The following is a 12,997-nucleotide window of genomic DNA, read 5'->3' as shown; positions in this document are numbered from 1 at the left end:
ATTGTGAATAAACACAAACGTGAAACAAACACATTAAAATGTGCACACCAATTACACCATAGTGAAATAAATGCACACTTATAACATAGCTACTGTTATCACTGAAATTACATTTCTACATATTGTTGATTTAAAAAATAAATCTAGAAGCTGAGTTGCGTGTGTTGTATTGACTGCTAATGTGTGAAATCTCAAATAATTATTACATATATTTTTAATAAGAAAAAAATGCACTGGCAGAAATGACAATTAGGTTTTGAATAGGAGTTCTTTAACGTGATGGTGTTGTCACACATGGGAAGTGTTGGCAGGGCTCCAGCACTATAAAAGGTAGCACTACAGGACTGGTCCTACAATGCTAGTCGCGCATGCGACGAGAGAATCTTACTGCTAGTGTTAAGGGAGATCATTAGGAACGTGTCTCTTTTGGAACAGGTTCAAAGGCAGCAGAATGGGTCTGTGGGACTACAACACAGTTAAATATCTGAAGATTAGAAGCGTTAAACTGGCATCCCTGCAATGGAGTATATACGGAATCATTTTCATATCAATCTGGTGAGTCACAATTCAAGATAAAGATTTCTACTGACAAAGCACTAACTCTGAAAGAAATTGGACATATCTAATTGAGGACTTTCCTCTAGGTCAGAGCTTCTCAAACCCAGTCCTGAGGATGCCTTCTGGTTTTCATTCCAACTGAGCTCTACTTAAATGAAACCTTAATTGAACTAATAATTTACTTCACTTGATCTTCTTACTTGCTTTCAGCTCTAAAACAGTTGCAGATTTCAAGTTAGCTATAACATCTTTAATCTGCATCTTTTTCGGAGCTAATAACAATCAAAAAAGGTCTAATTGAGCAAATTATAAGTTATTATTATTATTATTATTATTATTGTTATTATTATTATTATTATTATTATTATTATTATTATTATTATTAGTGCTGATATTCTTATTAGTAGTGGTCATAGTATAGTTAAGAATAAATACAACAATTCAATTTGTAAAAAAAGGTGATTATATATATATATATATATATATATATATATATATATATATATATAAAGGGTGTTTATAATATAATCTGTGCTGTTAATGAACAGGAGCCCCTTACCCGATGTCCTCTATGGTGTTGTAGAGGTTTCAGCGGCCTGGGTTTTGGTGTATCAAATTAGCTTGGGAGCACGGTGCCTCCAGGAGAATATGGGCTCCCCTCCAAAGGCGTCTGCTAAATAAACAAATAATAATAATACAGACGTATTTTCTTTTAAACTGGTGATTATGTATTCCAAGTGGACGTATTTTGTTAATGCAACTTCACCACGTAGTACTGGTATATTTTCATTAAATCGGGTTAATTATAACTCCAGACTAACCTGCGATCTGGTTTTTATACTGCGAGTTTGGGCCCCGCTTCTGCGAATGCTGCTTCTGATACTTCAACGTGACTGTTCTCCTGTGTCTGGTGGCAGGCAACTGGAGCAGTGTGGTTGTATTTCGCTGTATTTTTTGTTGAATCCAGCGATTTAATCTGGGATATTTACAGATTTAGGAAACATGTTAACGGGTATTTGGAGTGAATAACGTCCCTCCAGTGCCTGATCTGATTTATTTCTTTTATTTATGTCTTCGGGGAGCTCTAATACACGTGTAATTCTATCTTGGGTCTCCTCATTTTTGTTCGGTTCTAACACACACCCACGACGCACACCCTCCCTAACGCGGATTCCGCAGCGGTCCTAGAGGGCTATTTTTAAACCAGCTATACCAATAACCCAGTTTGTGTTAAAGGGGGTTATATAATAATAAATTCGATGTTCGGTCAGTGTTTGCTGCTAAGGTCTTAAAAATTGAGACCTGCCACATGAAGGAGAGGATTATTAACTATTAATTCCTGATCTTTATCATCATCCTGGGTAATTCAGAGTTCTGGTGCTCCAGTATTGAGATTAGTTTTCCCTCTACCTATGACATGTAACCTAATTCGACCTGTTCACCAAGGTCAAGTGATGTGCCTGCTTTTAAAACCCCTCAATGTAGATCCAATACGGGACAACGTGCCTTTGTATATCAAGCATCTCATCTTCAGAATTCCTTGCCGTCGCACATAAAAACAGTCATCTGACCAGGGTTGTAAATCCTATAAATATTGTCTCTGGGTAGAATCATGTAAATCTGTTTGACTTTTTATGCTTTTATTTTGTATTTATGTTTTTATGATTGTTTTAGTTGTTTTTTGTCTAATTGAACTGATGTCTTTTCTGCCATTGATTTTGTAATGTTGCCGGGACCTCCTTGTAAACGAGATGTATAGCTCAAGGGTTCTATCTTGCTTAAATAAATACATTTAAATTTGAAATCTGCCACAGACTGCAGGCTTACACTGTCAACATTTGTTGTGCATAATTATAATATAATCCTGAAGTGTTACCAATTTTTTTCTCTATCCATTCTCTCTGCTAACACTGTGTTTGAACTCAGCAGTGTCATGCTGTTTTTTCTCTATCCATTCTCTCTGCTAACACTGTGTTTGCACCTCAGCAGTGTCATGCTGTTTTTTCTCTATCCATTCTCTCTGCTAACACTGTGTTTGCACCTCGGCAGTGTCATGTTGTTTTTTCTCTATCCATTCTCTGCTAACACTGTGTTTGCACCTCGGCAGTGTCATGCTGTTTTTTCTCCATCTGTCTTCTCTGCTAACACTGTGTTTGAACTCAGCAGTGTCATGCTGTTTTTTCTCTATCTGTCTTCTCTGCTAACACTGTGTTTGAACTCAGCAGTGTCATGCTGTTTTTTCTGTATCTGTCTTCTCTGCTAACACTGTGTTTGAACTCAGCAGTGTCATGCTGTTTTTTCTCTATCCGTTCTCTCTGCTAACACTGTGTTTGCACCTCGGCAGTGTCATGTTGTTTTTTCTCTATCCATTCTCTCTGCTAACACTGTGTTTGCACCTCAGCAGTGTCATGCTGTTTTTTCTCTATCCATTCTCTCTGCTAACACTGTGTTTGCACCTCGGCAGTGTCATGTTGTTTTTTCTCTATCCATTCTCTGCTAACACTGTGTTTGCACCTCGGCAGTGTCATGCTGTTTTTTCTCCATCTGTCTTCTCTGCTAACACTGTGTTTGAACTCAGCAGTGTCATGCTGTTTTTTCTCTATCTGTCTTCTCTGCTAACACTGTGTTTGAACTCAGCAGTGTCATGCTGTTTTTTCTCTATCCATTCTCTCTGCTAACACTGTGTTTGCACCTCAGCAGTGTCATGCTGTTTTTTCTCTATCCATTCTCTCTGCTAACACTGTGTTTGCACCTCGGCAGTGTCATGTTGTTTTTTCTCTATCCATTCTCTGCTAACACTGTGTTTGCACCTCGGCAGTGTCATGCTGTTTTACTATAAGGAATACCAAAAACATGATAACCTTGTCAGCTCGGTGACCACGAAAATGAAGGGAGTGGCAGTTACCAATGACGACAGATGGTACAGAATATTATTGGATGCCGCCGATCACAGTGCTCTATCACAGGTAACACACTAACAGCATACCTCGTCACGTCGTCAATGTTACGAATACTATGGTATAAGGTGCAGCAGTTCTATACAATTGTTAATATGAGATGTAGTGCAAGGATATTTGCTCATAGGAGCAAATACTGTAGTGGGTTACTACACGGCTTAAATTGTTCAAACGGTCCTATGACCAAAAACCAACTACGCCACCTTGTGTTTAAAGAGCGCAAGTTCCTCTTGTAAACCTTAAAGTTCACTTTAGAATTCAAAATGCTGAGGTTCTTTAATTGGGTGAGCAACAGTATGGTGCACCATGCAAGGAGGCAGAGACACAACTGAAGTTTCAAAAACAGTTTTATTTTTAAAATGGCAACTGGTAGAAACACAGGAATATTATTGTGCAAAATTTCGCAATAAATTAAATGGGTTACTAAAATTAGAATAAATTTACTAATTGCAGACACAGCAATGCTATCAAACGCTCAAGATTCAACCAATTAACAGAGCTCTTAATGGATTTACAAATACTCAGTCTTAACTCAAATCGGTGTGTACAGACAATATTGTATTAAGAGTATTCAATACAACCTTCATTACTTTGTAGAGGAGAGGAGAAATCTTCAAGCAGCAACTACAAAACCAAATCCACAACAAAACAAAAGGTGAAACTCAATACAATATTACACAAATCAAAGTAAAATCAAATAAAACCATTACACAAATCCCGTGTAGTATTCAAATCAAAAAAATAAATTCCAAACGTGTAAACTACCACTCACATGTTCCCAATCCTTTACAAGCAGCTAGTAGAGAGTATAAAATATCAGTATCAGTGGTGCATATCAGTTTTGCAGGTAACCTTTATTCTTAAATAGATTAAGAAAAACCCAGTAGTTTAGAAACAACAATTATCTAGGTAACATCTTTTTGGAAGTTTAATACCCGTTATAAATCTATTGCACAATATCCACAATACCTCCACAGCGTCACAATATTTAAATCTATTAGTTTAAAATACAAAAAGGCAGTAGCATAGATACATATTAGTATTAGTATACCAAGAAGGGATGGTACCTTGTAAACCGTCTGCCATACAGACTGAAACCATTCAAAAGCAAACCATAGCATACAGTACAATGTAGTGCAGACCTGCAATCACTAGTAAGCGCTTCGCAGAGCGGAGAGCGAGCAGTACTATATAACAAATAAAAAACACATTCAACACTCGCCTCGCAAGACAAGGCTTACCGCTACCGGTAACCAAACAGCGAAAACTCAGATGCGGTGCTGCAGCTCACAGGACGCTACTGAGCTGGATGCCGGCTTAGTTAGAACAGCTTTCTTTCAGCACGAAAAAGATAAACAACAAAAACAAATACGATACTCGCTCTCACCTCTGCCCAACGCTTTCAAAATGTGTTCGCCCCTCCTTTCTCTGCTAGTTTCCTTCCCCATTTTTAAATGACACGGGTGAGTATAGGCTTCCTGAAGTAGTTGAGTCAATAGCAGAACAGCATCAGCGGTTGCCGAGGTGACAGGTACGCAGACTAATGAAGCACAGGCAGGCAGCAAGGCTGGTTTATTGACAGGACAACGTCAGCACCTGAATGACAGTAAGAGAAGCAAAGAAAAAAAAAACACACAAGCCTACCATGCCAATTGGCCCCTTAATTATACATATGAAAACAGCGATTTTAATGCATATGAAAATATATAGCCCTAACTAACCACCCACTACAATACATTACACGTGCAGCGAGCTAATATGATAAAACTCGAGCTACAAAGAAAAGCAAACGTAGAAAGAACATAAAGAAAACTGTGATAGACGCTGCTCAGGCAAGCTATGATTGTGTGAACAGCCAACTCTGCACAGACTCGCACTATTGTAAATAGGAATGAAAACAATGTTTCTTTCTTTCACATGAGCAGATTACATTCACAATCAATGGCTACTTTATATAACCGCAGACATTGTTAACCATAATCAAGTATTGCTGTATTGGTTATAATAGAAAAGGATCCCCTGGGTCCTGCGCTCCTATCCGCTACACTTGAATACCTTCTCACTATTATTATAATAAATCATCAGAGTGCCTTTACTTTCATCATCAAACAGTTAATTCAATATTCTGCTTTATGAAACAACATTGAATAATCTAATTGGTCCTCATTTGTCTATTGCTCTAAATAATAAACACTAACATTTAAAGTGCTGTTCGTGTCCTAATTTGTATTTCAATTCTCATTTTCTCACAGGGGAAGGACTCCTTTTTTGTTGTTACTAATGCAGTAGTCACAGAGAATCAAAGACAAGGCATCTGTTCAGAGGTAACTACTTTCAAATATGTTGGCATCTATAATGTATATTAGCAAAGGTATATATGGAAGCACCTACCAGCCAATCACCTACAGTCGTCCCTCTCCCAGTGTCAGGTGTTCTGTCTTGCCCTTCATGACTGAATCTGACTTGAAACAATGAGATGCCGTTTTTAGCCTCTATATTACAGGAAGCATGTCATTCATTCAGTGTTCACTTACTTGACAGCCCATTTACACAAATGTGAATTCCACAGCATTCTTCCAAAACTTTAGTGATTTATAAACAGGTTTGATTTGAATTCTGTTTTTCAACATTTTTGTCTGACGTTACAAATATGGGCAAGCTTAACATGTCATTGTTGATGCCCAACAACAAAAACAGGTCCAATGATGCAGCATGTGTACAGAAACCATCCTTTTCCATCTTCTTTAGGGACCAGAATCTGGAACAACATGCAGCTCAGATAAGAATTGCACAAAGGGATATACTAACCCGAAGAGTAATGGTATGTTATCTTTTGCTCTAGTGTTTGTTTCAGTTGAGCTGCTATCTTTAGGCATGTGTGTATGGAATATAGATTCTGCAAAACTCCACGGCAAGGATCATTCCTGTGAAAACAAGTACTGGTACAAAACAGACTAAGAAAATAAAATTCCCCAAATAAACACAATTTACAAGTGAGGGGTTTTCATCCCGTCACAATTCCATTGTTAAATAAAACAGTGGAATACTCCCAGATACACAGTGTTCTAAATGTTAGTTACATCAAAACGAGCCTGGCTTAAAGGTATGATTAAAGGTAAGGTTTTAAAACAATCTATATTTTCAAACCACTTTCAGTGCCTCTATATCCAACTGTGTAATTATTTCCTTAACCTACCTAACTTAGAAAACCTCTTAGAAGAGGCTTACTGATTTATTTGATCGATATTTCCTCCTGTAAACTTGCTTCCTAGTGTATTACAGACCTCCTATCACTGTATTTGTATTGTGTTTAGTCATGTCCTATCAATCCCTGTTGATGGAAAACCATCCCTGATGAATGTTGAGAATTAGAATCTGCCACTTTTTAGATCATTCAGATAGTACCGTGAGCAATCTTTCAAAGGAAGGAAATACGGTGGGGAAAAAGCTGAATAAAGCAGATTTAGAAAACTTACAATGTTTTTTTTTTTTTTTTATCCTCAGGGGTTCAGACTGGCACATGCTATGAATTCACAAAAACCTGTGAGGTGTTTGCCTGGTGTCCGACAGAGAAAAGCAGGGATGCTCCCAAGTACGTGTGTTATAGATCACAAGTGTGGTACTGTATACGTGTGTTATAGATCACAGGTGTGGTACTGTGTACGTGTGTTATAGATCACAGGTGTGTTATAGATCACAGGTGTGGTACTGTGTACGTGTGTTATAGATCACAGGTGTGGTACTGTGTACGTGTGTTATAGATCACAGGTGTGTTATAGATCACAGGTGTAGTACTGTGTACGTGTGTTATAGATCACAGGTGTAGTACTGTGTACGTGTGTTATAGATCACAGGTGTGGTACTGTGTACGTGTGTTATAGATCACAGGTGTGGTACTGTGTACGTGTGTTATAGATCACAGGTGTGTTATAGATCACAGGTGTAGTACTGTGTACGTGTGTTATAGATCACAGGTGTAGTACTGTGTACGTGTGTTATAGATCACAGGTGTGGTACTGTGTACGTGTGTTATAGATCACAGGTGTGTTATAGATCACAGGTGTGGTACTGTGTACGTGTGTTATAGATCACAGGTGTGGTACTGTGTACGTGTGTTATAGATAACAGGTGTGTTATAGATCACAGGTGTAGTACTGTGTACGTGTGTTATAGATCACAGGTGTGGTACTGTGTACGTGTGTTATAGATCACAGGTGTGTTATAGATCACAGGTGTAGTACTGTGTACGTGTGTTATAGATCACAGGTGTGGTACTGTGTACGTGTGTTATAGATCACAGGTGTGTTATAGATCACAGGTGTAGTACTGTGTACGTGTGTTATAGATCACAGGTGTAGTACTGTGTACGTGTGTTATAGATCACAGGTGTGGTACTGTGTACGTGTGTTATAGATCACAGGTGTGGTACTGTGTACGTGTGTTATAGATCACAGGTGTGTTATAGATCACAGGTGTAGTACTGTGTACGTGTGTTATAGATCACAGGTGTAGTACTGTGTACGTGTGTTATAGATCACAGGTGTGGTACTGTGTACGTGTGTTATAGATCACAGGTGTGTTATAGATCACAGGTGTGGTACTGTGTACGTGTGTTATAGATCACAGGTGTGGTACTGTGTACGTGTGTTATAGATAACAGGTGTGTTATAGATCACAGGTGTAGTACTGTGTACGTGTGTTATAGATCACAGGTGTGGTACTGTGTACGTGTGTTATAGATCACAGGTGTGTTATAGATCACAGGTGTAGTACTGTGTACGTGTGTTATAGATCACAGGTGTGGTACTGTGTACTTGTGTTATAGATCACAGGTGTGGTACTGTGTACTTGTGTTATAGATCACAGGTGTGGTACTGTGTACTTGTGTTATAGATCACAGGTGTGGTACTGTGTCTGTGTATTATAGATCACAGGTGTGGTACTGTGTACGTTTTGTACAAACTCAAAAGTACAAAGTCTGTTACTTAAAGTTGACAAACGTTTTGGCTATTGCCTTTAGTTAAGCCTTTTATATATAGTATCTGTTCCTCATTTCAGTTAGTCGTAAAGTTTGGTGTGCATAGCTCTCTGGATGGGTTACTTTCAGAATGTGGGTTTATTATCCAAAAAAAATCACTTTACCAGATTTGCACCACCCTATACTACAGTCTGGTAAATTGACAGGGTGTCTGTATTTTAGATAGAATACAGTTTCTGAGGGGGGTCCAAGAGTGACTCACCTAGTACAAGCACAGCATGTGATGTGCAGGTGAGTCATATAGTCCGGGAAGCACAGGTCCAGGTCTTGGCTGTGTGATGTTGCTGGTACAAGCACAGCGTGTGATGTGCAGGTGAGTCTTATAGTCAGGGGACCACAGGTCTGGATCCTGGCTGTGCAGTGTTGCTGGTACAAGCACAGTGTGTGATGTGCAGGTGAGTCATATAGTCAGGGGACCACAGGTCCAGGTCTTGGCTGTGTGATGTTGCTGGTACAAGCACAGCGTGTGATGTGCAGGTGAGTCTTATAGTCAGGGGACCACAGGTCTGGATCCTGGCTGTGCAGTGTTGCTGGTACAAGCACAGCGTGTGATGTGCAGGTGAGTCATATAGTCAGGGGAGCACAGGTCCGGGTCCTGGCTGTGTGATGTTGCTGGTACAAGCACAGCGTGTGATGTGCAGGTGAGTCATATAGTCATGGGAGCACAGGTCCGGATCCTGGCTGTGCGATGTTGCCAGTCTTTGCTGGGGGTTTGCGGAAGGACCGTCACAGTGGCTCTGGTGCTCCTGCAGGTTAGGGAGGCAAACCCGGCACAGACTGTTTCTCCTCATCATGCTACACAGGTCCCTACTGGCCAGGCACCCAGTGAACTCGGAGACCTCTGCAGGGCTGGCCTTTGTCCTCCAGAGGCCGGCAGCTCGCTGACATCCTCTCTCGAGTTCCTGGGTGCAGAAAAGGAAACTGGCTCGGTCGTGGGATCGGAGGACACTCGCTGAACCTTCAGTCAACTGAGCTCCACTAGTAAGAGCTCTGGATGGCATGGTCGGGGGTTCACTGATGGGATCAAATCGTATGTGCCTAATGGCTTCTATTTATAATGTTACACTTTCTTGAAAAATACATGATAAAAGGCATAAGCTATGGGAGCCACTTGTCAGTGTTTGCCTAATAATAAAGACTCAAAGGGCATGAAAGATGATTCTCAGTAAATAATGTCATTCTTTTTTCTACCTAGACCTGCTATTTTTGGATCAGCAGAAAATGTCACCATCTTTATTAAAAACAACATTGGATTCATTAACTTCAATTACACAAAGTAAGGCTCTAGATTACAAGCTAACCTACTGTAGTGCATTCAGTGTGCTCTATTAAAATAATGTCACGTTTATTTTTTTTACAGGAGAAACATTTTGCCGGAGTTGAATGAAACCTATCTGCAAAACTGTATTTTTAACCGAACGACGGACCCATACTGCCCGAAATTTCGCCTGCGAGATATTGTCCAAGAAGCCGGGGAGGACTTCACAGAAATGGCTGTTGAGGTTCATTTCTGGTTCTTTTACCTCCATAGAGTCACACAATAGGGCTTCTGTTCTCAGGGTCAGGGCTGCCAATTGCAACCATATGCATTTAATCGCAGAGAAATGAGAAAACAAAACAGAAGGCAATTCAAAGCAGAGATCATTGTCTTGCTTCTTACTGTGCCCCTGTTCTTGTGCTGAAGAGTATGCTTATTCATTTTCTTACTGTGCCTCTGTTCTTGTGCTGAAGAGTATGCTTATTCATTTTCTTACTGTGCCTCTGTTCTTGTGCTGAAGAGTATGCTTATTCATTTTCTTACTGTGCCCCTGTTCTTGTGCTGAAGAGTATGCTTATTCATTTTCTTACTGTGCCCCTGTTCTTGTGCTGAAGAGTATGCTTATTCATGTTCTTACTGTGTCTCTGTTCTTTTGCTGAAGAGTATGCTTATTCATGTTCTTACTGTGCCCCCGTTCTTGTGCTGAAGAGTATGCTTATTCATTTTCTTACTGTGCCTCTGTTCTTGTGTTGAAGAGTATGCTTATTCATTTTCTTACTGTGTCTCTGTTCTTGTGCTGAAGAGTATGCTTATTCATTTTCTTACTGTGCCCCTGTTCTTGTGCTGAAGAGTATGCTTATTCATGTTCTTACTGTGCCTCTGTTCTTGTGCTGAAGAGTATGCTTATTCATGTTCTTACTGTGCCCCTGTTCTTGTGCTGAAGAGTATGCTTATTCATGTTCTTACTGTGCCCCCGTTCTTGTGCTGAAGAGTATGCTTATTCATTTTCTTACTGTGTCTCTGTTCTTGTGCTGAAGAGTATGCTTATTCATTTTCTTACTGTGCCCCTGTTCTTGTGCTGAACAGTATGCTTATTCATTTTCTTACTGTGTCTCTGTTCTTGTGCTGAAGAGTATGCTTATTCATGTTCTTACTGTGTCTCTGTTCTTGTGCTGAAGAGTATGCTTATTCATTTTCTTACTGTGCCCCTGTTCTTGTGCTGAAGAGTATGCTTATTCATTTTCTTACTGTGCCCCTGTTCTTGTGTTGAAGAGTATGCTTATTCATGTTCTTACTGTGTCTCTGTTCTTGTGCTGAAGAGTATGCTTATTCATTGTCTTACTGTGCCCCTGTTCTTGTGCTGAAGAGTATGCTTGTTTGGATCATAGAGTGATGCAGGTGTAAGGAAACTACATCCTGTCCGTATCTGTGTGTGAAGGAGTGCACACAACAAGAATTGAAACCGAATTGAACACATTTCCTTTATTGATTCCAGTAATCAAGTGTCACACTTCTGCACCTTAATCATTATTTTTAGACACCATAATGTGGCTTCTAGTTATTAGCAGAAATGAATGAGTAATGAGTTCCCTAATCTCTGGGAGAGCATCTGTCACAACACTGTTGTGTGTTCATGAAGGATCCTCTTGAATGCTTCTCAAATGCCTGTCTTATATATCTTGCCTAAATGTGGTGTGAAGCTGAACCTTGTTTTTGCTACGTCTTTGTGTTCCAGCATACCTTGCAGCTGTGCTGAGCGCAGTGCATCTGATTTGTTTAAATCCCTTACATTATCCTTGATTTAAACTACAAACATGTTTCTTAATATAAATTGAGTGTCTGCAATAACTTGTATTTGATCTATTTCTCTACAGGTTTAAAGGTGGGGGATCTTGTGTCCTTAAAACTAGAAGTACTAAATATTCGGCATCATATTATTAGACTTGAGCAAGAAATTGTATTTGATGGTCTGAAATTGTATTTGATTAGACTTCAGCAGGGAATTGTTATATATATATATATATATATATATATATATATATATATATATATATATATATATATATATATATATATTCTGCATCATATTATTAGACTTGAGCAAGAAATTGTATTTGATGGTCTTTACATTTAAATTCCCATTGCTTTTTTTTTGTATCCCAGAGGAAGAAATCCCCAGCAATGGGAATACAGTGTAGGCAGTCGTACCTCCGTAGTCTCACTTACATTTTTACATATATCTGGACAATCTCTTATCAAACCAGAATGAAACATGGTATTCACATTATTCAGCACACGCTATTGGGAGTATGACATTGTGGGACTATATGGAGGTGTCTCTGTCTGTCCACATGTCAGTCATTACCATTACTTTATCCTATTCTGTACATGCTCTTATACCTCATTGTCATGTTTGTAAGGGTGGTTTGTACTTCCACTTGAATCACAGGGAGGAGTGATAGCAATACAGATTAAATGGGAATGTAACCTGGATTGGCTGCTTTCCAAGTGTGTCCCGGAGTACAGCTTTCGAAGACTGGATGAGAAAAACAGCCACAAGACCCTATACCCTGGCTTGAACTTCAGGTCAGAGCAGTACAGTCTTTTATTACAGAGAAGGGGTATGCTTCCAGTGTCTAATATACTGTTAGCTAGAGCTGGCGATGGTGACATTGCTTACTGTTGACTGGTAGGCTTGAGTTGTCAGCCACAGTGAAAGCTTTTTGCCATTTGTCTTGGTTGTTTCAAAGTGTGACGATGCCTTAGAGCTGGAGCGCCCTCCCGTGGCAGGAACAGGTACTGTTGCATTCCAGTTTAAACCTCCTAATTCTGGCAGTGAGGGGATGCAGCTGGATAACAGCGCACTCGCTTTGCAACAACATTATGCCGTTAAATCATTCCTTTTATTTCAGCTTTGCTGAACTGCAGCTGTACTGCTGCAAATTGAAGGGTGCTTGTGAATGACAAACCATAATAGATACGGATTTGCATCTTGATAATTCCTGTGGGTATGGCAGGCAGGACTGTATACCAGAGAACAATCTGCTGGTCTTTATTTGCAGGTTTGCAAGATACTATAAACAGAACAGAGTGGAAGCGCGCACATTGTTCAAGGTGTATGGAATCCGGTTTGATGTCATGGTGACTGGAAAGGTGATTAAGACTCTTAGTTTGAACTCTGTTTAG

The 12,997-nt window shown here is 39.6% G+C and overlaps 1 protein-coding gene across 1 annotated transcript; it reads left to right on the top strand.

Moving 5' to 3' along the window:
• The first annotated feature begins 322 nt into the window (after positions 1-322).
• LOC117965188 (P2X purinoceptor 4-like) lies at positions 323-12,997 on the top strand. The gene is made up of 9 exons (XM_059005956.1): positions 323-555; positions 3,377-3,524; positions 5,768-5,839; positions 6,264-6,336; positions 7,020-7,107; positions 9,749-9,829; positions 9,914-10,055; positions 12,261-12,397; positions 12,874-12,997. The coding sequence occupies exons 1-9, from the start codon at positions 452-454 to the stop codon at positions 12,995-12,997; spliced, it is 969 nt and encodes a 322-aa protein (XP_058861939.1). The 5' UTR covers positions 323-451.

The sequence above is a fragment of the Acipenser ruthenus genome, chromosome 32, assembly GCF_902713425.1.
Source record: "Acipenser ruthenus chromosome 32, fAciRut3.2 maternal haplotype, whole genome shotgun sequence".
In the NCBI taxonomy this organism is placed as follows: domain Eukaryota; kingdom Metazoa; phylum Chordata; class Actinopteri; order Acipenseriformes; family Acipenseridae; genus Acipenser; species Acipenser ruthenus.
Note: the sequence above shows the minus strand (reverse complement) of the source record. Positions and strands in the feature narration are given on the sequence as shown.

Bases quoted from the DNA above. Each gene is read 5' to 3' on its own strand.
- LOC117965188 (XM_059005956.1), top strand. From the start codon at position 452: ATGGGTCTGTGGGACTACAACACAGTTAAATATCTGAAGATTAGAAGC. The intron at 6,337-7,019 runs GTATGTTATCTT...TTTTATCCTCAG, and splicing joins TACTAACCCGAAGAGTAATG to GGGTTCAGACTGGCACATGC. The intron at 9,830-9,913 runs GTAAGGCTCTAG...TTTTTTTTACAG, and splicing joins ATTAACTTCAATTACACAAA to GAGAAACATTTTGCCGGAGT.